This window comes from Haliaeetus leucocephalus, unplaced genomic scaffold (genome assembly GCF_000737465.1).
Source record: "Haliaeetus leucocephalus isolate CR32 unplaced genomic scaffold, Haliaeetus_leucocephalus-4.0 Scaffold229, whole genome shotgun sequence".
NCBI lineage: Eukaryota > Metazoa > Chordata > Aves > Accipitriformes > Accipitridae > Haliaeetus > Haliaeetus leucocephalus.
This window is the reverse complement of record NW_010972665.1, coordinates 9,419,245-9,446,802: the sequence shown is the minus strand read 5'-3', so window position 1 is coordinate 9,446,802 and position 27,558 is coordinate 9,419,245. Positions and strand designations below refer to the sequence as shown.

Sequence of the window (27,558 nt, the reverse complement as noted above, 5' to 3'; positions counted from 1 at the left end):
AAACTTCACTTTACCCCAATAATGGGCCTTCAACTGGGAATACAGCAATTCATATCTCTTTGCACAGTGCAAAGTAAAGGAAGATTTCTGTGAATAAGAATCTGCTCATGTACAGCCTAACTAAACACAACTGAAAAAGAAAGCAGTCAACTCTTGAAACAAGTGGTTATTCACTGTCCTTTGCCTAAGGTATTTGTGGGCTTTTGGGGGTGGGGTAGGGTTTTGGGTTTTTTTTAACTGAAGAGCAGAAAAGGATGATGTCAGTAGCTTTTATCCCTGTTTTTTGTTTATTTTTAGAAGCCGTCCAACAAATAACCATGACCTAAATTCTGCAAGACAGAAGTGCACACAAGCACGTTGTTAAATATTGGAATCTATTTGAGTTCAGACAATTTCAGCAGAACTGTACACATACATCTTCTTTAAAAGCAGAGCATAAAAAACTAATTCACCAATACAGTGAAAATGAACAGTAAGGTCTAATATTTAAGACAGATAGTGAAGTCAACCTTTTAACTTCTTTGTCTTCATACAGGGATAATGTGCATATAGCATTAAAATTCAGACATAAATCTGTCAAAGGCAAAACCCAGCACTTTTAAGTGAGCATCAGTTTTATACTGTTATTAAAGTGAAGCTGGAATCTGGATGGAACAAGTTTCAAACTGGGCATGTGCGGACCCTGCTGTCTCCTGTATTTAAATGGAAGCTGCTGCTGCTGCCCTTTGCTAAGCCGAAGATGGAGTGAAGCAATCTGAAGCTCTAGGGAGAAACTCTGCACTGCATCTCACATTATTCCAGAGAATCTAACAATCTCCTTTACACACACACACACAAAAAGGTAAATCAGCTGACATAAATTCAGAGGTGAGCTTTTCTTTCTTTGTTTTTGCTTAGATTTTGTTCACCTGAATAATCAGCCCATTCAAAGGGGGATCTCTTGTCCCTCTGAGGATCCCGACGGCACCAAAACTGTGGAGTCCTTCAATGTATGGAATGACTCAGAAGCCAATGCCTACACACTGATGGACCTGCCTCTTAGAGCCCCAACAGTAAGTGTTTTCTGTCACTAAAAGCTGTAGCAAGTAGTTCTGCTGGCAAAGCTGGCATTTATAGAACTGTAAATGGACATTTAAGGTGCATGTACACATTTAATGCTGTAATGCAATAATGAACAACATCATTAAAACTTTAAAATCTTCTTTTTATGCCTTTATTTACTGCAGAAAGGACTGTAGTAGCAGTGTTTTTCAGCAGTTACATGGGCAGAAGACAGGGAGGAATGTCGAATGGCAAAGTACACCAAATATGTTGCAAACTATCAAAACAACATGTTCTTGTGCATTAAACAGCTGTTTAGCAGTTCAAACGCAATGCACTCCTGTTATTATTGAAGATGGAAATCCCTGTCTTTTCTGTAATAGTCCGTAAGTGCAGTGAAGCACTCATGTAAATGTTAAAGAGTTGTTATTTGCAGTTACCCAAGAGGTTTTCCCAGGTAAGTTCTATCAAAGCTCTTTCTCAGTTGTTAAATACTAAACAGAAAGAAAATATCCTTAGAAGTGTGAAGATGAAAATGTGTTGTGATGACACTTCAGAATGGAATTTCTTTGGGCTCGCTAAATATATTTTCCATCCCACCCCACAAGCCCGAACCAAAGGAGTTCAGAAGTCCTCCTCCTGGTTGTGTATCTCAGTATACTATTAGGACTACAAAGTTTCATTCACCTGCTGTTTATACAAAAGTCTGTTTAAAAGTAAAGAATAAAAAAATGACCCAAGCTAATTTTTAAAGTTTTTAAAATCTGAAATTCAAGTTAAAATCTTGATGTGGTGGTATCAGGTATTTTGGCATGGCCCACATAACACAGTGGATACTTAAAAATTATGTGCAAGTTTCAAACACTCCAAAAGCTTTTATGCATATAGGATGTTGGATTGGGTGTTTCAGTTTGATCCTAATTTATAATGAAGGGCCAGTAAATATTTTATTATTTGCATAGTAAAAATGCAGTCTATTTATTTTGTTAATAAAACCTGGATGTGTGCAGTGTATTACAGAAAAATAAACAGAGAAGTGTCCTGAGCCAAGGTGCTTACAAACTAAATTAGATGGATAACATATGAAAGAGGATAGCAGAACATAGCAGGGAGGGAGAAGGGAGAGTGGAGGGCGCGTGGCAAAATGGAAAAGGATTCTGGGGACAGAGTGATTTACGTCAGAAAATTAAAAATGGATTTTGTCCTTACTCTGCTGAAAGAGGTAATTAGCTGTCCATTTCCTCTCCCCAGGTCAAGTGACTGTATTTTCAAACTTTTTCATTTTAATTTGACACAAAGATTGGCTTAAGAGAGTTTCAGGACTGAAAGCAATATGGGCTGCTTATGGTTGAGATTAAATCCAAAAGATAGGATACAAAATCTGCTATCCAAATTGCTCAACAGGACAAACACCATCTATAGAAAGCCCTGCTGTCTACTGGAAAGAAAGCTTAGGAGTTGGCACCACCCTGCTGAAACCATAATTGAGGTGGGATTACACTCCTCTTTGTGCTGCCTGTCATCAGAGAGCAGGTGCCTATAGAGGCAAGCTCAGAAATCAGAGCAAGCGACTGTGAAGAAAAGTAAGTACTATCAGTTGTTGGAGGCCTCTCGTAGGCAGGCAGTACAAACACTGCACCTACAAACCCTAGGAAATTACAGTATTTCTGTTCTGACAGTTTTTCTAAACTATATGATTTGTTGTCATGTAAAAGACCTAACACTACCATTGGCTGTATAAGTCATACTGTGTAAATAAGCGGCTTTGTTACCTGTATTTGAAGGAAAAATAAGAACAAAGAAACCTGATACGTTGCCAAAGTCAATGTGGGACTGCCAAAACTTGCAACGTTTTGGAACTGGGCTCTATTCCATTAAAACATTCATTCTGCAAAACCAACGCCTACAGTTTGAAGCCAGATGAATTCATAAAAGCAACGACATCGCAGTCCCTATTTCCCTTTCCTTGTCTTGTTTTACATGAAATTAGATACAATCCATCTCATGTCCAGGCAGAAGTAGCTGAAAAATGTCCTTGTCCTAGTCTTTTCTGTTCCTGGCTTTTGAAACAATGATGTCACACAAATAAATCAATTAATCAGAACTAGCATTGAAATATGTTCAAATCCCCAAATGACCTTATAAGGATTTCTTCTTTCCCTATAAGTATAAACTAAACCTTGCTTTATACTCTTGCCATTGGAAGAATGTGAGCAGTGGGCTATATCAAACATAATTTATACTCAGTACAAATATTTACATGCATGGCCTTGCTCCTACCATCATCACTGTTAGCTTTAGTAGGACTTCAGTAACCAGCATCTCCACGTGAACAGTAATTAAGTAATATGATTTTTTTCTTACTCTGAAAACAGGTATTTTTTCCCCCAATAATAGCTGAACTGTATTCTTTGCATGTTGTGCTTTTTTCACTTATACACAAATATTTTTCTTATGGTATGGGTGGGGGGTGGACTTTCAAAACCAGTATGTCTTCTAGTAGAAGTTATTCAGAGGTGAGCTGGTTTGGTTGGTTTGGGTTTTTTTTTTTTAATCAGTTATGAAATAACTATTTAGAAAACCTTCTTTTTAGGAAAATGTGCATAATAAACAGATTCCCAAGACACAATCGATGCAGGCATCAAATATTCCTGGGTTTTATATCTGATCTAGACTTCCTTCTAACATGGGAAAATCACCTAGGAATCGTGGTTTTGTCCTGAACTGCAAATGAATTCCTTTATCCTTTTAACTCTTAGAACAGTGTCTCGGAGGGTCTTGACAAACTTCATGGTGAAATACAAGTTCTACGCTACACTGATGTTCTCTGTGGCTGATTCATTTTTACCCCTTTTCTGCTTGCACCAAGCTTTAGCAGAAGGGACTGTGCACTGCTCTCTTCCAGAAGCAGCAGGCTGGCTCCTCAGATTGGCCCTCCAGGAAGAATTCTGCCTCCCTTGTAACCAGCTGTGGCAGCAGGCCATAAGTATAGAATAACGAGGCTCCATGTTGTCCTGCAGCCTCCACAGACAAGGCCAGAACAGCAAAGATTTAGACATATTTATCTATCAAACATTTCATTTTGTCCAAAATCCCCCAAAGCATCTCAAGTTTGTAAGTCTCTGTCAAGTTTACTGAATGATAACTAATAACAGTCAGTTCTGGTTTAGCTGTTTTGTTGTAGGCAGTAGACAACCATTACTTTAGGGAGAAAAATGAGTATTTTAAGAAGGCAGACTGCATTAAACCTAGCTGTTTCCCTCTATTCGAGTGTTTCCACAAGAACACACTTAAACCTGCTGGAAGGAAATACGCTAACATAGAGCAACTTCATAACTTCTTGCCACTGACTCTATTGAGACAAATGACAGAGTAGGATTTAGAAAAGGATTACACCTATATATGGAGGATAAAAATATCCTCCACTAAGATTATCTTTTCAAAGGGATAATAACCCTGTTTTAGGGTGCAAACCAACTGCTAAGCCTCTATACTGAAAATTAAATTCCTACATCACTGTTCATTATGTGTGTTTTGCAGCTCTGTGAAACACCCAGTCATGGCTAAAGGCAAGCTAATGTTTTGTCAGGAATGCTGGTCTGAATCAGTGTGGCACTTCCCAAGTTCCTTGCCGCACCAAAATAATCCGATTCTGCAAAACTATAGTGTAAATAAATAATAGATAATAAATGACATGCTTATCAGAGGTTAAAAACACAAATTCTTTCACACTTCTAGAAAAAGGCCAGTTTTCATATACACCCAAACAATATTATGAAACCTGCTTTTAAGGTTGACTAAGATGCTGTCCTTGGCTAGTGATACATTGTCCACTGACCCTCAGTACTTAGGGTGAAGAAGTTTTGTTACGTTACAGTTACTACCTTGATGTCCTCCACAGCTTCCATGACCATTTTGTTTGCTTGCTTGAGAAATGTGCAATATTTATATTGACTCACTGTCAGGAAGTTGGTGCTTCCCAAAGAATTCTTTCCTACAGAATTAACACCGATCTAAGCCACCCACAGCACAGTTGGTCTGTGGGTGTACTGGCACCCAGTGGTCCAGAGTCTCAGGTGCAAGTATCTTTTACTTGACTCAAGAAAGCTGTAGTCCATTGTCTACCTACTGGAAAATGTCCAACCTCTTAGCTTCCAGTTCAGATTTTTGTGCATTTGGTGATGTTTTGAACCATTAAATAAACTGTGTTGTCGTATACTTGGAAGAGAAATAAGTGCTGGTTTTGCCTGTTCATTTTTCTTATCTTCATTATGAGGTGTTTTTAGAAAGAAGGCTGAACAGAAAAACATGGAAGGCAACAATGCTATGTATTATCAATGCAATTGAAATAGTTGTTAAGAGTATTCTCAAAGGAGAATTGCTACAGTGGGGATTGCAACAGTGGGATTTTTATTCTCCGCTGCCAACGAAGTACTCATACCGTGGGGTGACAACAGAAGACAGAGAGTAAACAAGGCTAATCTGCTGGAGAAACTGAATAGAGAAAAGCTTTGGGAATTGTCTGATTTCTTGATTATCCTGCTGACCTGATTTCTTCAAGCACCATCTTTTTCTCCCTGTCCTTTCTTTTGACGTACAATTCCCATAGAAGATCTAAAGCTGAACTTGATACAGGCATGCGTTTTCATCTTCTAGTAAGGAAGTTGTATGTATGCAACTTAGTGATGAATTTGAAGTGCTTAGGCGTGATCTAATGCCTTGTTGGTCAACCAGTACCTTTCTTTGATTCAAAGAAACTTTGAATCAGATCTGTATTTCCAATAAAAGCAGTGAAATTACTTTTTTTAATAATTTAATTTTTTCCTCTTAGAGAACAGCCAGAGTTGGACCCTGTGATAAAAATCCCAGGCCTACAGGAAGTCCACAATAAAATGTGAATTTAGTCCTCTTTGCCACAGAGCGTTTTTTTTTTAACCATATATTTAGTATTATTTATGTCCTACCACTGCTCCAGTATAAATATTATTCCTTTATTTTTCATACTTGACATTTTTATTGACTCTGAACTTGTTTCATTCCTGAATAAGTCATTTTAAAGTCTTCTACTGTCCCTTAAATAACCTTTCCTCTCTTGTGATTTCTCTGTGTATTTATATTTGTCTTTCAAATTTTTCCTTGTCTTTAGTCCTCCACAAATTTAATTCAAATTAAAGCCATTTTAATCTGTTCTTTGTAGCCAATACAAGCTCCTTTAGTTGCTTCATTTCTGTTACCTTGATCCAGTCCTGATTAAATGGATAGCTACAGGGAAAAACATCAGAAATCTCCATTCCATTAATAATCATCATTAACTCTCTGTAGAACAGCAGTTAAAAACTGTTCTAGCCACAAGGCTAAGGAGAAAAAACAAACAAACAAAACCAAAGCAAAGAGAACACCTAATCTCATTTATTTTAAACAATTTTATCTCAGACTCTCCCTCTCCACTTGCTACTAGTATGGGATTTTTTTCTTTTTTATTTTACTGGCAGTGTGTTAAGCACAGCAATTTCTACTTAGGCAAGATGCCTATTGATGTTGATGATGTGACGCCAACTTACACTTTGCTGCAGGAACCTGAACAATAAATGCCATGATACTGTCATTCAGTTAGTGTATCAACCTTAACATTTTGCTCCAATTACAATAACAGCCAGAGCTACATTTTGCCTCTCTAAGATCAGAGTATTTGTCCAGCATTTCATTGCTGCTAATGTAGAAACCCAGGGAGCGCGCTCTAGTTGTTGAGGATTGCTGCAGGCAGATCTTCAGCACACAAGCAAAGACAATCTCTTCCAGAATTCCAGACACTCCTGGGGTTCACCTCTTGCTGCTGGCACATTGGTTTTAAATACACACTGTCTCTAATAACTTCAGTCCAATCTCACAGATGTATTCAGAAGTAATGTCTGCCTCTGTTGTCTGAAAATACCCATTTCCTTTGATAACTGGGGTGTTGTCAAAGGCATTTCTGAGTTGCACTCTAACAGTGAATGCCAACTACTAACACAACTGTAGCATAAAGGTAAACTTCATATCTACCTCTGTGCACTTTCCTCCTTTCCTACCAGCAACCTTCCATTTCCTGGGAAGGAATGACTGCATATGAGAACTGTACCACCACCTGCCAGTACTTGTGATTGTAAAGAACATATCCAGTCTCATAGCACTATTTAACCTTGGTACAGGCACAGACCTTGGTACAGGCAATGCCCTTGTCCTGGATCCTAGGCCACAGCCAAGCTGGCAATATTCACAGTAGGCAGGCTACAAACATTTAAAAAAATTTCTTGGGCTTTTCTCAGCCCTGGTGTGATTCTTGTAGCTCAGTAGCTGAGGAATGCCAGGCTTGAGCTACAAGCAGTAGTCATGACATGCCATTCCAGAGTGCCAGCCTTGATGAGAAAAGCCTGGTCACAAAGAAGAGACAGGATCTGTCCATGCAGATGAATGAGGACGGGGCTCGGTATTTTTCATGACTCCATTAGCTGGTTGGAGCTGATGCCAAGACATGTTTAGGACAGTGGCAGTTGCACAGAGGTGAGTTTAAGTCTCCTTGCCTGACCTTATATCAAAAGGCAGCAGAACAGACACGGTTTGGACAGCTGTTCTTCTCTTCAATCTCTATCAGGTCATCCTGCTTCCTGGGTGCAGCCTTATTGTTATCTTTGTTACTAATCTGGGGTCACTTGGCCTAAAATGTGTTTGTGGTTCCTGATACATAACTAAAAAATGTTTTAAAATTATTATTTAAAATGCTGTAGTCTTCAGACTTGGCTACTGAATTTTGCTATGAGTTGTTAGATGATTAAGACACAAATGCTTTCAGCAAGTGCTTTATCACATACTTCACAGAGAGCAAAATACCTTCATACAGTGCAGAGTGAAAACAGCACTGGTATGGAAAGCAGGCATAAGGAACAAAGGATTTGTCGTTTAGTTTTTCTGAACCTTAATTTAGTTTCCAAAAAACTCTTGTTAAATGCTGCCAGGCATTTGGTAACGAAGTCTTGAGGGCAGCTAGCAATTCAGTGTTATTCAGTGGGAGAAATGAAACAGCCATACTACTCAAGGAATAAATGTATGTTTATCCCTAGAAGATCATTTCTACTTAGCTAGAGAAGTCTAGCCAGTGACATCAGAGGATAACAGAAATCATACTTCACAGGTACAGAAACTTTCCTGAAATGAAAACTACAGAAAACTTACTCGTTGTTAAGTACTGCATTACTTGATGCCAGATGCAATGAAAAGGTCCCTGCCTATCTCTCTCTTTCTCCTTGATATACTTATCTTTCTTCTGAGAACAGATTGCTGTTCTTCATCAAAATTCTAAATCAACAGTAAACATATAAACCTCCCTTTGACCTTTGCACTGCTGATGGCATACTTATCCCCTGAAGATGATCAACAGTAAATGTAATTTGAAAGCAATTAGCTTATTCTGACTTTTTTTTGCTGGCTGTCTTTTTGTATTCTTGACCATTTCCTCTTCTAGAGAAGCACATGCCAGCTTATTCAGTAAAGTCTGACAATATACCTATGACCTCTTGTTTACTCCACAGAAGATGACAGCGCAAGATGTTCCTCGTGCCTTTCCTACAGTGGATGTCCCAGACCATGCCCATTATACAATTGGAGTAGTCATTCTTATAGTGGGGATCACAGGAACTCTGGGTAATTTCCTGGTCATCTATGCTTTCTGCAGGTATCCTTCTTTTAGATGTTTTTTTAAACACTCAAATTTATGAACTTTAACAGTATCTTGGCTGTGCTCTGCAAATCCAGTGCAGGCATACCATCAGACTACTATGCAGACATAGTAAAATGCACCAAGAGACATTGCTGTAGGAAAAAAAGTGGCAACCTGCCATTTCCCTCTGACTTCCTCCCATTAACCAGAGCCATAGCAAAATTGTTAGCAAAATTGCAAAGAATCACCCAGATATGCCATGCAACAGAAAAGCAGCCAAAGCAGAAACCTTCCAGTGAATTTTTTTCTACTGGCTAAACTGTGTCTGCACTGGAATTATGGGATGTTTAGCACCTGTCTCCCACATATCTTCTCTATTTTAGATGTTTCCTTTCTCCTGCTGCTTACTACTCAGTTTCCTTCCCCCACTCTGTTCCTTACTGGCCATGTCTCGTTTTCACATTTTCTAACACTTGGCTTGTTTCCTTTTAACTAAGGCCACATTCCAACTTTTATATCTGAAGGAAATTGGATCTCTGACAATAACGTGTTATTTTCACCATTCCTGTTTACTCATCCTGTTTCTGCTTTGTCACACTGGGGCAGAGCATTGGCATAATGTCCAGGCCAGTGAGCTTCTACTTCATGATTGGTCTTTAGGCACTAATGTAATAAACCAAAGTAATAGCAATTATATGATAATTTGTCTGTATTAACTTAAATCACTGGAGTGTGGGCAGAAGTAGTCTGGGTCTCGAGCCTATATTTATGTGGTGCATTGAACAGTAGGTTTCAGCGTGTACATTTGGAATAGACACCAACTCTTCGATGTGGATGACATGGCCTTAAGAACAGAAAAGGTGTTGGCATGCAGACCAGATATGAGGATGAAGTACATGAGCCAGCTTAGCTCTTTGGTTGGTCCCATACAGAAAATCCAGTCATGGCAGTTGCAGTTTCACTGGAGGACACAGCTTGTCTTCGTTTGAATATGTTATGATGACAGAAAGGGATACTGATAGCAAAGTAACAAGTACAACAAGAGAACACATCAGATGCCTACAAAGCAGTCTCAAGTAATGGCAAACTGTAAGATCGCCAGCTGCCTGAAACAGAAATATGTTCAGTAACTTTGCAGACTACTGAACAAATAACAAGCAGCTCATAAGCATCTACTAATAATATCTCCTTGCTCCTAAACTGACAGATAGGGGACAGTAGTCCCAGTGATTGATTCTGGATCAGTGCAAAGAACCCATCATTTATTTTGGTATCTTTCAATTGTGTCTAAGACTGAAAATTTGAGAAAGGAGCTAAAAAGTTACACTGAGCCCCAAACTGAGGAGCTCTCAGTTGAGCTTTTATGTATACCCTTTAAATCACTATAATATTATGAATAATATATACAGGCAGGATACACTGAAGGCTGGCTATTGCTCTCTTTAAAGTCAGTGTCTGGGCCAGTGAAATGAGTGTCATAGAGAAGAATTGATGTAAACCAAAATGATTGATATGGTACATAGTGAGTTTGTTTAATCCCTGTGTTTGGAAGTCACTGTTGATCTTATCAAAAGTGGAAAATGCGCTCCCTTCCCCTTGTTTAACATGATGCAGATCCAGAAATCCATAGAGTACATCAACTTTAATTTCCTGTTCATCGTGCACATGCAGTGCAGTGGGTCAGAATATTTAAAGAAAGAACAATATGATTTATCCCCATCACTGAGCTGGTTATCAAAACAAATCCTGTAAAGTGCACAGGACTATAAGGGTGTAAAACTGAGCATTGCTTATGTTCTGTCATGAGGGAAATGAGAAGCACTCTGCTGTAGCTTGCTATATAGTGTGCCTTGGTATTTGTGAAGCTGCCAAGGCTTACAGGAAAGAGTAAGATCATAATTAACAGTGCAGCAATGTTTAGCAACATTCCTTCTGATCTCTGTAGGAGTAGGAGCCTTCAGACTCCAGCCAACATATTCATCATCAATCTAGCTATTAGTGACTTCCTGATGTCCATTACGCAGTCTCCAGTTTTTTTCACCAACAGCCTCCACAAACGCTGGATTTTTGGTGAGAAAGGTTTGTATATATTCTTTCTAAGATATCACTAAGTATGTTCTTGCCATAGTGGAAGTTAATCTACTATTTCCTTACCCTGGGGTACACTTGCCATGTTGAGAACATTTCTCAACATTGTTTCAATGTTGACACAAATGTTCCTTTGAACATTTTTGTCTGTGTGCAATAATACATTCCCACCACAGAGAGGAAAACTACATACATGAGATAGATACAAAGGCAACATTGGCAACCTAAGGAACAGGACTAGTCTTTTTGACAGCATTCTTCCCCAATCATCTCATAACTTAGTTACTGACAGAGTCTTATGACAAAGAAGTACCACCCCTCAACAGACCGGCTTAAAAGCTCTTCTAAATAACCTGCTCTGGGACTTGCACCTGGCAAAGTGAGGTGAGAAGGCCTGGCAAAAGTGAGTTTTCACAACAGAAATATTAACTGAATGCTTCCTGTACAGTAAGAAAATGTGGAATGAAGGTGCTTTCATTCGTCCTATATAATTTAGTAAAAGGAAGGCTAGTCTTTGCCTCTTGAACAGGTATTGACAGAGAGGAAGGTCAGAGAACTAATGTTGCTTTTTCGTCTCTGATGACTAAAAGCACAGTTTTAGTTCCATGAAATGTTCAATTGCATACATGTTAAAATAAAAACAAAGCAAACCCCTGCTTTAAATCATTAGGTTGTTTGAATAATGAAAATAACTCAGTAATATATTCATAGTCTGCATATTTACTTCAGTTACGCTGCCCTTGAGATACAAATGGTTCCGTGATAGCAAAGTAGCTATAACCCATTGTTAAGAAAAACAGCTGTTTCTACAGGAACTGCACTAAAAATGGAGTTAAACAAGATATTAATGGACTGCTGAAATGATCCCACTAGAAACACCAGAAATCAATGAGTGAAAATACGCTAAGTATCACTGTCTCCAGCAATTCAAGCAAACAAAATCTTTGAAGTTTATCTCCATGGATAATGTAATTAGCAAGACAGACAGCAGCTTTGAAATAGCATTACAACTGCAGGAAAACTGAAGTTCCATTGCTTTACAAATTCCAGAAGACATTAGTTCACAAGAAACACAGACATGAACTCTCCCAGAAATTAATTAGCATGGGTAGATTAATTTCACTGCTACTTCTGTCATCTTCATTGAAAGGCTGTGAGCTGTATGCCTTCTGCGGAGCTCTGTTTGGCATTACGTCTATGATCACTTTGATGGTGATTGCCTTGGACAGATATTTTGTCATCACAAAACCTCTGGCTTCTGTTGGAGTGACATCTAAGAAGAAGGCCCTAATAATCCTGGTAGGAGTCTGGCTGTACTCTTTGGCTTGGAGCCTCCCGCCCTTCTTTGGATGGAGTAAGTGAAAGAGAATAAAAGTTTTTTTCCCCTCATAGCATTGGATTAAAGACCACTTAGAGGTATAGAACAGGGTTGAACTGATGGGGTTGCATGATAGGCTTGAATAAATGAATTTGAAGAAAACTGATAAAATACGTATTGAAACTGAAGATCTCTAATCAAAAGAAAAAAAATCCAGTGTGTATTACAGTATATTATATGACACTGGCACTTTTCCTTAAAGTTGTTACTTACTGAATAAATAACAGTAGATAAAATCAAAGCCAAAATATGAAGGATGCACCTGCCTATTACCCCATACCTACTTCTGTTGAACCAAATTCAACAATATAAAAGTGAAATAAATGTATTTGTGGTTTTTCTGATGACTTTTTCCTCCCCAAGGTGCTGTGTAAGATAGTAGCGTCAATCTAAATTTCTTTATTCACATAAAAGAGGAATACAGTCTGAGTATTTTGTGCAAGTACATCTTCAGTAAGTCTTGACTGTGTTCTAGATGGGCAAGTTGTACTAGGTGTTGGTCACATTCTCCATTCAGCCATCAGTATCTTCACTAAGGCTTCCAATAACAATGGCATTTAGTAATAACTAACTAATTTGCTTTTGTAAATGTGAATTTTACGCCTGGAAATTGGAACACACATACAGCATCTTGATCCTTGCAACTTGTAACAAAAAGAGTTTCTGTTATTCTTCCTCATTTGAATCCGCCTCACTACCATTAGTTTCCTATGAGTCACCAGTTTCAGTCAGTAAGTTACAATGAACTCATCATTCAAAACCCAGCCCATTACTGTGCTCTCTAATTCCAGAATGTCAGCTCAGCTGAGGTAAGAACATAACAAGGTTTGATTTTCCCAAAGGATGCTGCAACCAACTCAGTTACTGAGTAGAATTTCAGCAGATTTTTGTTATTGTCTTGTTATTGTCATTCTGGTCCTCCATAAACATGAAGCATGTTTAAGCAGGCAAACTGCAATACTGGGAGAAGCAGCCTTTAGTTGAATGAGAAGCTGTTAGAACAACAAAATGACAATATAGTCTTAGATTCTAGATTCTTAACTGGAAAAGGTGGAATAATTCCTTGAAGGGTGTTGTTATCTTGTAATTAGATTCTAATAGTACCCACAGTACTAACTCTCATATGGTAATTAGATACATCTGAGCACATCTGGTGCAATATTTTTAAGAGTTCAACAGAAAATATCACTGTAAACAGTGAAAATTAAAATGCAAAGGTAAAAAGACATTGCTGTAGACAATTTCTTTACTTAACAGTTTGACACAGTTCCTTTAAGAAGATTATATTTTATTTCAGGCAGAATATTATGTATGTACTATTTTTTTTTACTTGTACTCAACTTCACAACAAAATTAATTTGATCTGCACAATAAATCTTTCTCCTTTGCACAGTAAATTTCCCTTATCTGCACAAGCTTAAAAAAGTGGTAGCTATAGCAATCAGTTTCATTTCACTCCTTGGGAAGACAGCAATTTGACAAGAAATGGAGACATTTAAAAACAATACAGGTCTGATCCAAGACCCACCGAAGTATTTGGAAAGATGCCCTTTGACTATGCTGAGCTTTAAACAATATTCAAGAACTGAAACGAAATTATTTGGTTTTCTGATCTGAAGCCTTAGACTGCTAAACATAAATACAATAGGGCAACAGAGTAAAAGAAAATGAAAAGAGGTGCTTTAAGTGAAGAATCATGTATCCTTTTAAACTCTTTTTCCCTTTAAGAGAATAGGACTACATCCCATGTTATTCTGAGTATCTTTCTCTAACTTCTGCACTCAGAATAAGAATCATTTCATGGTTTATGCCTTCTCCCATCTTTCTTTCTAGGTGCTTATGTTCCCGAGGGTCTGCTGACTTCTTGTTCCTGGGACTACATGACTTTCACACCATCAGTCCGTGCCTACACAATGCTGCTTTTCTGCTTCGTCTTCTTCATTCCTTTGATTGCTATCATATACAGCTATGTCTTTATATTTGAGGCTATCAAGAAGGCCAACAAGTAAGTAGCCAACAGTCTTAAGTTTTTACCCTTCTGTTTAAGTGACTGCTTATTTTCTTAAAACAAACAGAAGAAAATAGGGAATTTTTTCACTTTTAATTTGTATGCACGACTGAGACGGGAAACCAAACAAGAATTCTGTCAATAGTCAACATGGTAAGAAGTATGATCCTTAGAAGGACCATTCCTGAATTTAAGCCAGAGCTGTTCAGTATATTGTCTAATGATGTGGCAAAGGGTATGGGTAGCAGCAATAGAAATCTGAAGGATGAGAAAGGACTACAGAAATTAACCATCCAAAAGAAATACTAAAGGGACATCAGAGACAGCTAATAACAGTGTATCAACAACTATTCCATAGAAAAATAAATAGAATTGAACTACAAATTCTGTGTTTGAAAAAGGGTGAAAAAGAGGCAAAACATTTAATCACAGGTCTCTGAAACAAAAACTATTGTTGTAAATGGAAAGGCCAATGTCTGCCACTACATTTGTAATCTCTAGATATCTGTCCTGTAGATACCAGCATATCTAGTCACACAGCTCAGAAGTACAGAGTGAGAGTGAGCCACTTGCTCACTTCTCCCCCCTCCCAGTGGGATGGGGAGGAGAATTAGGAAAAAAAAGTAAAAATCATGGGTTGAGATAAGAACAGTTTAATAACTAAAATATAAAAGAAATAAAATATAAAAATATCAATAAAATACAAATATAATAATGATTATAATAATTGTAATTAAAAAGAATATAACAAAAAGAGAGAAATTAGACCCAAGAAAAGACAAGTGATGCACAATGCAATTGCTCACCACCCACTGACCAACACCCGAGCAGCGATTTGCCCCTCCCAGGCAGCTCGCCTCAGTTTATATACTGAGCATGACGTTCTATGGTACGGAATATCCCTTTGGCTAGTTCGGGTCAGCTGTCCTGGCCATGCTGCCTCCCAGCTTCTTGTACACCTCCTCGCTGGCACAGTATGGGAAACTGAACAATCCTTCACTTAGGATAAGCGCTACTTAGCAACAGCTAAAACATCAGTGTGTTATCAACATTATTCTCACACTACATCCAAAACACACTGTACCAGTTACTAGGAAGGTAATTAACTCTATCCCAGCTGAAAGCAGGACAGGTAGCAAAATCGGACCTAGGGAAGCAACAACTTCTCTAACTATATTTAATATAGCATTGTTCAATTGGCTTCAATACCTGATTTATGTTGAAATTCTTCTGGCACATGACTGTTTTCTTCACCGAAGCAGACGTGAATTTTACCATTGATTAGTGCAACAAAAGTGCATTGAATTGTGAAGGACCAATTACATACATACATTAACACACACTAAAAATACATGACTTTCAGCATAAACTAGCATAAGAGTAATTGTTGCCCCATTTTATGAAGCTATTTGTTCAATTCCCTACCTCCTTTTTTTGCTGTTCTATGCTTATTTCCCCTAGGTCTGTTCAGACATTTGGATGCAAACATGGAAATAAAGAGTTCCAGAAACAGTATCAGAGGATGAAAAATGAGTGGAAGATGGCCAAAATTGCACTGATTGTCATCTTGCTTTATGTCATTTCCTGGTCACCATACTCTGTTGTTGCTCTGGTAGCTTTTGCTGGGTAATTATGAATGTATCAGCAAAGGAATTTTCAGTGAAAGCAAAAGGTGTGAAATTGTAAAAGACAGATGAAAGTCAAAGCTACTTGTCAAATGTAATGCCTGAATTGCATCCAAAACATTCACATATTAAGGAGTGACTTTTAACAAATGAGGCACATGCTGACTGTGATTTTTTCTTTGTTTGACTTAAAAAAAAAAAAGTTAGGGAAAAAAAAAGGAAAAAAAAGAAAAAGAAAAAAAAGAAACCAGCAAGGTTATTACTGGCAATATAACATTACTGTGCTGGTGATTTCTGAATGCAGATTCTCTATGCTAGGATATTTGAACTATCTGAACTTCATTTAGCACCAAAATGCTAAATAAGGGGCCCCAAAGATCCACCCAGGGGCTGATTCTCTTTCCTTTCTCCACTTCTTTTACTTACAAAAGTCTATTCATTTTCTTGTGTTACATCAAGCTGCTGAAATTCTTTACATGTATAAGCATACGTACTTGCATTGGGGAGCTTTTTGATGCTGGATCGTACATATAAATCATCTAAGCATGTTCTTAATCTATTTAATTGTCAGCATACAGTAATTTCAACAAAAGCATGATACTATTAATACAGTATCTGTACATAGCTTGACACCAGACTATAGTGGATACAATCCAGGAGTAAGTAACAGATTGGGAGTTCAGATGCCTTGGCTCTATGTAGATATTTCTCCCATGTTAACATGTGAATTTGCCTGTGCTTCAGTTTAGCCTTTGTAAAATGGGTGTGACTATCTGCTTTAGAAAGCCTTGTCAGCTGCAAATGCTCAAGTGGAAGACTCCTATGACAGTACAAAATACTTCTATTTGTATTTTTCAAGTCAGAAATAAAAAGTAGGTTTTCCTGGAATTGACAAACAGGATAAATTTACTTATGATGGAGCATTTTGGGAGGCAGGGGTGATTTTTGTTACACACTTATGGAAGAGGCCACTGCAGGGCAGCTTCTCAAACATAGCTTAGGAAGGCAGCTTCCTAAACATAGCATTTCTCAAATTTTACACTGAAGAAGAAAAAATGCTAGGAGAAGAGGATTCTCTCCCTTTGTATCCAGAGGGGCAATTCCAAGCAGCAGCAAACATTTCCTCCATGAAGGTAAACACACTCCTCACTCAGAAACATGAATCCTTAGGATGCGTCCCAGTGTCCCATTTCCTATCACAGGGCGACTTAGGTGCTGGGCACCCACCACTGGAGATATATGACCAGCTAGAGACAGAGGAAGAGCAAGAAGACGAAGAAATGCAGCACACCTACGTTGCAGCACTACTTGGTCTAAGATACCTCAAAACAAAAATTAGGAGATGCTTTAAGCTAACCATTTTAGCTATGTAGAACCGTCAGGCTGTCCCGTATAACTCAGCACCTATCTTAGGATGATCAAGTGCCTGCTGAACTTGACTTCTAGCCCGTGTCTCACACTGACAAAAATCTGAACAAATGTACACTTTTATAACTCTACAGTATGTGACAAATGAGCATCTGCAAATTTTGCTCACAAAGACATCTGGTGAGCAACACAGCTTCATTCAGCTTTTTTTTCCATTTCTAAACTATGCCTTTTAGGCAATCCTTCTGGGATTTTTCAGAGATTAATAGACCAAGCCTGGAGGCCTTCTGTGGACTTTTATTACAACAAACTCAGATAAAATCACTGCATGCCACATATGGGAGGCAGACAGGGAGTCTGTGGCTATAGTCTTGGACTAAAGACAACTCATCTGACAGAGTAACAACACACACAAATGAAGGAAGAACCTTAATTCCTTTAGAAAATATTTTGGATGGGGAATACTGAACGAGGTCACAGCCAGGCTCGCTAATATTGTTGGTCTACAGGTTGTATTTTCTGGGAATGGTTAGCTTAAACAAAAGCCTTTGTCACTGTTGGTTTCTGTTAGCTGAACTCTCCATTAGTCTTACCAAAGCACTATCTCTCTCATCTCAGAGTCAAAAACTCCATTCCAGCAAGGTCATACTGTTGTGTGTTCTCCAGAATCTGTAAAGAATTACACCTCTAACCAATGCTTTAAAAGTATGATCAGGAGAAACCATGTTAAAAATTGTCTCTTTTCAGAGAAAAGCTTTAAATTAGAGGTGAAATGGCATCTCAACATTCAGGCAGCTGACAAAATGATTCCTGTATTATCATTGGCAAACCATTTCCACCTTATCACAGAGCATAAATATTCCCATAGTATGATGAAAAATTTCATCGTGAAGATGAGCTGCCACCTACTTATGCAATCTTTGTTGTTTGTGTGCAGCACTCATATGAGACCTTCTTCTGAGAGAGGATTGAGAGGAAAACCTGTTTTCTCCCGTAATATTACAGGAATACATAACTAATTGAAAGATGGAGCTTAGACTGTCTTCTCAGGAAGAAGAGCAGTGATAAAGAAAGGATGTTATCCTTGGGAGGAAAGACTGACTTACTGGGCCATTTCACTTAGAACTCTTTCTACCAATGCAGGAAGAGGTCTTCATAGCCTCTAAGCAGGTCTATGGAGAATCTGCCTGGTAGAAACTGCCTATGAAATGTTATTGTTATTTTGGTCTGAGCTGTTCTATTGACTTTCTTCTGACCAAGACCTTATGCGCTACTTCAAGCTATCTTGAAAAATTAACTGGCTGATAGCAGCATGGCAGATAGACATCAATCATAATTCTTTTGCCCTTTAAAGTCACATCACCCACATATATGCATGGTCAGTAACACATGAGCATAACACATGACACCTGAAAATACTTTCCCTTTACTCTTTAGTTCAGATCAGGCAAAAAATAGTTTGATGAAGTTTGAATAGGAAAATAGATTTATTAGTTATCCTTCCCTATAATGGCTCATTTGCACATCCATTTTGTGACATATTACTCAGCAAGTGTATCTGCTGAGTTTGGAACAGATAGATACTCTGATGAATGCACATTCACTTATTGAAGGCTGACTTTGTCTCTAGGGTAAACAACACGCTAGCAACCACCATCCTGAGTCATAGTAGTGAAGTGCTGCAAAAGAAGCCCCAAGAAAATCATGTTTCTCAGAAATGCAATTAGGCTGGTATTGATCTTTACAGGCAAAGGATGTAAAATTTGTTCTCTCACTGTTTGGGTACAGAACTCCCCCTTTTACTCTCTCTGGAGCACTAATAAAGCATTGTCTTGTCAGTGTTTTTAACTCCATAGACTACATAGAACTCAGTAATAAATATATAATGCATTTGTATTTCTCTAGGTATTCCCAGGTCCTAACACCCTTCATGAACTCCATACCAGCTGTGATTGCCAAAGCGTCTGTCATCCATAACCCCATCATTTATGCCATCACTCACCCCAAATACAGGTAAGTTCACTCTTATAAGCTATGTTTACTATAGCAAAGAAAATCAGACAGTAACTTAGTCACATTCAGGACTAGTACCTGAACTCTGCTTCACCTGCTCATTTAACGTCTGCAAGACAGCCTTGCCCTCCCCAAGAAAACTTCTCAATACCATATATGTGTCAGTGGAATTTGTACTTGGAACAAATTACTATGCAGATAGGAGTTAGAGATGTTTATGGATACTGATCTGTACTTACAGATTACATGATAAAAGACAGAGACCTTCCCACCTCAAAGGAAAGCACCATAAATTTTTTAAGTATCTTCACAAGAGATGCAGACATTTGTCAGTGTTGCAAACAGCAATTTGTTAAATTAACCAGCCCAGTGAGAGATGTAATACAGTGAGTCAATCCACCTCTTCCCTATTTTGTGCATCCTCCCCACACTTCTTCAAGCTTTCATATTTCAGATAGTATTTCTTCTGAGTTGTAACATCTAGGGTCATTACCATATCAAGTTCAGATGCAGGCTGTGAGATCTGACAGACAGCAGCAAAGCCATATATATGCTGTTGTTTCACCCCTTACAAAGACCTACTGGGGAACTGGACAGAGAAGAGGTGGGCATGATCATCTAAGTGGGGAAGGCTGGGAGGAAGAGTAAAGCAAGGCAAAAGAGTTTCCTTACGCTGCATACAAGGAAAGAAATACTGTAATATAACTGCACATTTTGTACAACTCTACAGATAGCCAGCAAACAGATGTGTAAGAGGAAGCTACAATAGCTGCTTAGGGGAAGATTAAAATAATTCATTATGTGGTACTTCTGTGAGGTTCAGTTTAAAGGGACAGAATTTTATTTTTGCCCTGATTAAGCTGAAAGCAGATAAAACATCATTTTAATAGCTCCCTTCAGTTCAAAGAGTTATATTTTAATGCCCTTATCCCTGCCAAGCAATAAATTTGAGTTCTGCAGAACACTGTAAATAAGTGATCTCGCAGGGTGATTGTATACGAGATATTGGATATCTGGAAAACTCTCTTTGTACCCAGTAATTTTCCAGTCCATGCAGCATTAGTTCATCTCTCTGAATAAATGCATTGTTTATGATGACTGAATTTTTGTGCTAACAGAAAAAATCTGACTGGTTCTACCTCTCATCCATTAGAACAGCCATTGCAACATACGTTCCTTGCCTTGGATCCCTGCTGAGAGTCTCTCCTAAAGACTCACGGTCTTTCAGCAGTTATCCCTCCTCCAGACGAGCGACGGTAACCAGCCAGTCTTCTGAGATAAGTGGGCTGCAGAAAGAAAAAAGGCAACTGTCTTCTTTCTCTGACAGTGAATCAGTAAGGGAGACACTTCCTGTACACCATTTTTAATTGCAAACTTATTTATTTTCATATAGAGTCCTTCAAAGTGGTAGATTCTTTAGATGAAATGCATTATGGTGCTTATTACAAGAGCTCCAGAGAAAGCAGAGGGACAAAGTGAAATAAAAAGACGGAAGGCTGAAGTGTAAAAGCAGAATGTAGATCTTTGTATTCTTGATGGTTGGTGACACTGAAGGAAGAGTGGAAAGATGGAACAACAGGCATTTTAGAAATTAAGGGAAGCTCAGAGTCAGAGCACCCTTGAAAGTATGATCATACTTCTAGGATGTACTTCTCTGACCACAGATTTGGAGTCTGGACACACACAAAAAAGGAACTGCTAGTCACTAAATAAGTTCTCTAGTGAAAGCAAGGTTGTAATGAAACAGATAACACTTTGTGAAAGTGAAGTGGGATGTATTTGGAAACGTATTAATCATTAGATTTAGTCAAATCAGTAAATCCATTACAGAATAATTCTCACAGAAGTCCTTAACAGCTTGCTGCTGCCAGTCTAAGCAAAAGCAAATGTTTTGCACAGCAGCTGAAAACAAGGCAAATATTTGGCATCCTAGGCTTTCTCTTGCAATCCAAAGTTACATTACTAAGTAACTAAGTACATTAGTTAGTTCATTGCAATTGTTTTAAATGAAATTTCCAATATATGAAAAGCCATAATTTCCTTGGTGATTATTTTCATAGTCAAGGTAGTAATTGTACCTGATCCAGCCAAGTGCTGAATTCTGAAAGTTGGTTTTAACAGTGACATTTCAATTTCTTTGCACTCTATATTCTTTTGACTTCTAGGTCCAATCAAAACGAAATTCTTCTGGCTAGTAGCTACCACTCAGGTGGAAGGTTTTAAAACTGGTTTTTTATATTACATCTTTTAGATTGTGAATCCTGATTCTTCAAAAAACAACAGACTCCTTCAGTAACACTGTGTGTTCTTGTACTACTACCACTGCTGCGGAAGGGGAACCACACAAACAAATCAACAATTCTTTTTGCTGAGGAAAGCAGCTCTTAATACTCGAAGTAAAACAGTGGAATTGAGAATGAAAATTACCCAAAGTAAAAAATTCCAAGCAATTGGCATGCTTCAGTCTGGGATTTTCTATAAGTCTTGAATAAGTCTGGATCTTGTTCAGAACAATAATGGAGTCAAGATTTTCTGACAAGAATATGTGTTTTCCTTAACTATTTGATTTGACCATACAATACTCTTTTTTATTAGTAAGTAATATCAGTTTAGCTGAAGCACAGAGCAGAAAAAGAGCTCTAGTTTAAAACAAAATTTCTTCAATGCGTGCTGATTATTTTGTGGGTTTTTGCAGCATATGTGTCTCAATTAAGCTGTAAGATTTCTAGACATACACTCACAATGCAAAAAGGCAGTACATATGCTGCTATGTATTTTATGTCAAGGCTGGTCAACAAACTGTAAGCTGATAAATTATCTTTATGCAATTCTTTTGTACTCCTGTGGATGCAAAGATGTTCTGCACCTTGGAAAATCCTAAAGAAACAACTTCCAGTAGTTCTTTGCAATGAAAAGGAGCCAAGCTCCAGAACAGGTGCTCAGAAAATAAAGTTGCTTCTATTTTAAAATTCAACCAAATCGGACTATAAGTGCTAATACACTCTATACATGGAATGGGAAGCACAGTACACATTTTTTAAAATGTTGGGATCAAGAAAATAGCCTAGCCCAACCTCTTGTGTTTCAGCAGGAAAACATATGTTTAGATTGTCCTCCTGGATATTCTGTTAAGCTCTTCTAAAAAATCTTCCATGGAGACATTTCAGTCTGGAGAAAATTCACTCTGTAGACTCATTTTAATCATTGCTTCCCCAATAGTTAGAAAGCTGCTTCTGAAAATACAAGCTTGATTGTCACTGTTCCAAATTAAATTACTTCCTCCCCCCCCTTCTTCTGTGTTCCCCTTATCCTTCCCCACAGAAACAATGATCCTGATCCTCCTTAGAGCAATCAATCTGCTATGTATTAAAATTCTGGTATAGCATCACCAGTTGAGATTCTTTCTTAATAGTAACAGACCTATCAGGCCAATTTTTCCAGTTCCATCAAAGTTCATGTTTTTCTACACCTCTGTCATGGTTTAACCCCAGCCAGCAACTAAGCACCACACAGCCGCTCACTCACTGCCCCCCCACACCCAGTGGGATGGGGGAGAAAATCAGGAAAAGAAGTAAAACTCCTGGGTTGAGATAAGAACGGTTTAATAGAACAGAAAAGAAGAAACTAATAATGATAATGATAACACTAATAAAATGCCAACAGTAGTAATAAAAGGATTGGAATGTACAAATGATGTGCAGGGCAACTGCTCACCACCCACCGACCGACACCCAGCCAGTCCCCGAGCCGCGATTCCCCGCCCCCACTTCCCAGTTCCTACACTAGATGTGGCGTCCCATGGTATGGAATACACCATTGGCCAGTTTGGGTCAGCTGCCCTGGCTGTATGCTGTGCCAGCTTCTTGTGCCCCTTCAGCTTTCTCGCTGGCTGGGCATGAGAAGCTGAAAAATCCTGGACTTTAGACTAAACACCACTGAGCAACAACTGAAAACATCAGTGTTATCAACATTCTTCTCATACTGAACTCAAAACATAGCACTGTACCAGCTACTAGGAAGACAGTTAACTCTATCCCAGCTAAAACCAGGACAACCTCTTTATTTTCTTCCCTGAGGAAAGTTTATCAAAGTATCAATAATTGAAAGTATCAAATATTGAAAATATCAACAGTTGCTTTGAGTATTTTCAAGCAATTATATATTCTCATCTGATGGCAGCTACATCCAAAGCACGTAGATTGCTTATGAAAAACCCCTACTGCATGAAAAAAATTAAGGAAGTATATTGCAGTTATGTTCCCTCATTTTAAGGCAAGGTACACTGTCAAGCAGAAAATAGGCTGGTTTGCCGCAAGCTGCTCATCAACCCCATTAGCAGTTTCATTGTTTTATTACGATCTATGGAATTCTGTGATTCTTCATCATTGTAGTGAAAAGGATGGCAAAGTGAGGAAAAGGAACAGAATTTTTTACTTCTAGGAAGTTCTGGTGGGTTGGGGTTTTTTGTCTTTTTATTTTTTTGTTTTCCTATTAATTGGAACAAAATTTATAAAATCAGGGAGCCTTCATGAAACAAGATATTTCTAAATCACCGATTCTGCAGTCCCCAGACATTTCCTTCTATTTATTGCTGCTTTCACCCAAGCCACTTTGGAAACTTTGGCCCAAATTCCTCCAAACACCTGTGCTTCCTAATTGGGTATTACTAGGGAAACATTGTCTCCTCAGAACTACAAGGTGCATCACAGAAGTTTCAACAACAGACTATAATGAAACGCTATTTTGTCTGAAATTTTGCAGTACATCCTGTGGAGAAAAGAAAAAACAAAAATAAAAAAAGGAAGCTGAATTACTGGCTGGATGGACAAGCCCAAAGGGTTGTGGTGAATGGAGTTAAATCCAGTTGGCAGCCAGTCACAAGTGGTGTTCCCCAGGGCTCAGTATTGGGGCTGGTTCTGTTTAATACCTTTATCAACGATCTGGATGAGAGGATCGAGTGCACCCTCCGCAAGTTCACAGACGACACCAAGTTGGGAGGGAGGGTCGATCTGCTTGAGGGTAGGGAGGCTCTACAGAGAGATGTGGACAGGCTGGATCGATGGGCTGAGGCCAATTGTATGAAGCTCAACAAGGCCAAGTGCCGGGTCCTGCACTTCAGTCATGGCAACCCTGTGCAGCGCTACAGGCTTGGGGAAGAGTGGCTGGAAAGCTGCCCGGCAGAGAAAGACCTGGGGGTGCTGGTTGACAGCAGCTGAATATGAGCCAGCAGTGGGCCCAGGTGGCCAAGGAGGCCAACGGCATCCTGGCCTGTATCAGAAATAGCGTGGCCAGCAGGAGCAGGGAGGTGATCGTCCCCCTGTACTGGGCACTGGTGAGGCCGCACCTCGAGTCCTGTGTTCAGTTTTGGGCCCCTCACTACAGGAAAGACATGGAGGTGCTGGAGCGTGTCCAGAGAAGGGCAACCAAGTTGGTGAGGGGCCTGGAGCACAAGTCTTAAGAGGAGCAGCTGAAGGAACTGGGGTTGTTTAGTCTGGAGGAGAGGAGGCTGAGGGGAGACCTTATCGCTCTCTACAACTACCTGAAGGGGGTTGTAGTGAGGTGGGTGCTGGTCTCTTCTGTCAGGTGGCTGGAGAGAGGACGAGAGGAAATGGCCTCAAGTTGAGGCAGGGGAGGTTTAGGTTGGATATTAGGAAAAATTTTTTTACTGAAAGGGTCGTCAGGTATTGGAACAGGCTGCCCAGGGAAGTGGTTGAGTCACCATCCCTGGAGGTATTCAAAAAGTGCGTAGACAAGGCACTTCAGGACATGGTTCAGTGGGCATGGTTGTTGGTTGGACTCAACGATCTTGAAGGTCTTTTCCAACCTAAATGATTCTATGATTCCATGATTTTAGACTCAACAGACTTGATAGTTTTGTTTGTACCTCTAAGCAGAGCTTTTATAAAGTCATACATGGCATAACTTTTGTGAAATGTCTTTTATACAATGTCTGTCTCTTGTACAATTTCTGTCTAGGTAAAACTGATTCTTATGGGGCAAACTGGATAGAATTCTACGGAACCTAGAGTGATTGTTTCTGCTGTATTCATTTTAGGGCTGTACTGACACAGAAACTGATACCCCCAGTATGTTCTCCAGACTTGCTAGCAGACAGATTTCCTAAGAACTGTGTAAAGACACAACTCAAACTAGTGACATAACAGTCAAACCTAAACTGAAGAGCCATTATTCTGGGATTTGTGAGAAGGTAATAGACTGTGTAATATCTTAATTCTCTGACAACTGGTAGGTTAACAAATCTGCACATTTTACCATAACTAATCATGAAGGTTTCTGCCAAGAGGATGGGGATAACCTATGAGTTAACACAATGAGTAATGACTTAGAGGCTGTAAAAGGTCATCAGCTTTTTATTTCCACCCTGGTTCACTATTCAGGTGTCTTTGTTGCATTTCTGACAAGTAATGGTGCTGTTTTAGTGAACTTAGCATCTGAATGGTATGTTGTCTTGTGTTTGGTTTTACATGTATGTTCAGTAATATTTGTATTTCACTGACCAAATTACTTGGTCAATCTTTCTGTTGACTCACCATTTGTTATCAAATGAACCCATATGGTGAGAGGTAAAAACCAAGGCTATTTTTAGGATATCACTACTTTTCAGTCAGTCCTCTGGTGTCCCCTTTTTTTTCTTTTTCCTATACTTTGCATTTCACGTATGTGAAATATTGTGACATACCTATATGTCATTTATATCTTTCTTATCTGTGTTCATTTTTCAGACAGCTGTAGATGCTGATGACATATCCATGGTGGAACTGAATGTCACACAGTACACTGCTACACCTACTGTAAGAATTATTATTTTAATATTAGGCATGGGTCTAACTAACCATGGGAACAAAAACTAATGACAATCCCAGTCTCTGAGTACAAATGAAGTTAATTTTAAGTAAAATGATACTCTCAGCAGAATATAGAAAACATGTCCACAAATGGTAGAGCATTGCTGAAACTAAGCAGAACACATGTACTACAGAGTTCTCCTTAAGTCCAACTTCTTCAAGGAACTTGAATATTTTCTTGAATTCAGTAGGTCACCTGATTAGGTTTGTGATTTCCTTGGTGGAGCATGGAAGCATTAATTTTGTGCCATCTTTATAGGAATAATATGCACAGTAACCTAAGATAGCCATTGTGATGGCCGTACCTCTGAGACAGCCATAGTCTTGTGGCAAGTACTGCTGTACAAAGTGACATTGTTAACTATTTAACGTTCTCTGTTTTGGGTAGCAGCAAACATACAAAAAATGCAACTTGAAGGAAATCAAGGTAAGTTTTTGAAACATGCCATATCACCTATTCAGTAAGATGTTGTGCTTAGTGTCTATTTCTTCTTCTATGTAACAAAGCTACAGCATACTGATTTTTTTTTTTTTTTTACATCTGCCACAAGTGAGTCAGCTTGCCTTAATTCTTGACAGACAGGGAAATAAGAGAAAAGAGTTGACAGTTGAAAACAAGCCAGTTTTATCTTTGCAGTATTAACCCCAATGTAATATAAACATCTTAAATTATCTCTGTATTGTTAGCAGTGATCCTTACGAGCTATTGCTAGCCTCATCCCAACACTCTCATTTTTTGGTCTTGTGCAAGTGACAGCTAACATTGCTATTGTCAAAAAATGCTAATTAATCTTTCCCTCAATTCCTGTTTTCACTTCATTTTCTAGTTTGCTTCGCCCTTCAAACTATCCATGCTGTTACCGCTACATTTTGCATCACCTCTTGCCCCAATGAACTTAAACAGTCTCTCTTTATGGAGGGACTCCTTACTTGATTGAATTCATAGACTGCTTGAGCATATTCACAGCACTTTTGTTCATAGTTGAATGTGCTGTCATCAGCCTGGTCTTTCATCAAAGTAAACCAGCTCTTAAGTAGCAAATGCAAAGTCTGTGCTTTAAGTACATTAACATGTTTAACAGTTTTTTTCTCTAAGTTATTCACAAAATATTAAAAAAATGCTCAGATCTACTTTTTCCTCAATTCTTTAAGTTTGGTTTTGAGTTAGTCGTGGGGATCGGCAAAGTGCTTATCTAAATATATGCCACTTTTTCATAGATGATGCAACCTGATCTCCTTGTAGATGTTTGTGTTTTCCATTTCTTTTAAATCCTTGCATCCTTCAGAGAGGTGACAGCCTGAATGGTATTGGACAAAGAAAAGGAGAGTCTCACCACAGACCATCTGCAGCCCAGACACCCAGCATTACAATAACATACAGCAATTTCCAAGGAGTAGAGCTGCCTTCTGGATACAACTCTGGTTTCCTGCACCCCAAGATCAACAGCCACAAGCAGAACAAAAAGTCCAACAGCTGA

At 38.7% G+C, this 27,558-nt stretch overlaps 1 protein-coding gene across 1 annotated transcript; it reads left to right on the top strand.

Moving 5' to 3' along the window:
* The first annotated feature begins 1,025 nt into the window (after nucleotides 1–1,025).
* OPN4 (opsin 4) lies at nucleotides 1,026–27,558 on the top strand. Its single transcript, XM_010567879.1, is given in 12 exon segments — nucleotides 1,026–1,052; nucleotides 8,607–8,749; nucleotides 10,680–10,813; nucleotides 11,973–12,176; nucleotides 14,034–14,205; nucleotides 15,670–15,834; nucleotides 19,107–19,214; nucleotides 20,368–20,548; nucleotides 25,270–25,422; nucleotides 25,958–26,026; nucleotides 26,469–26,507; nucleotides 27,367–27,558. Coding segments are annotated over 12 exon segments (1,587 nt in total).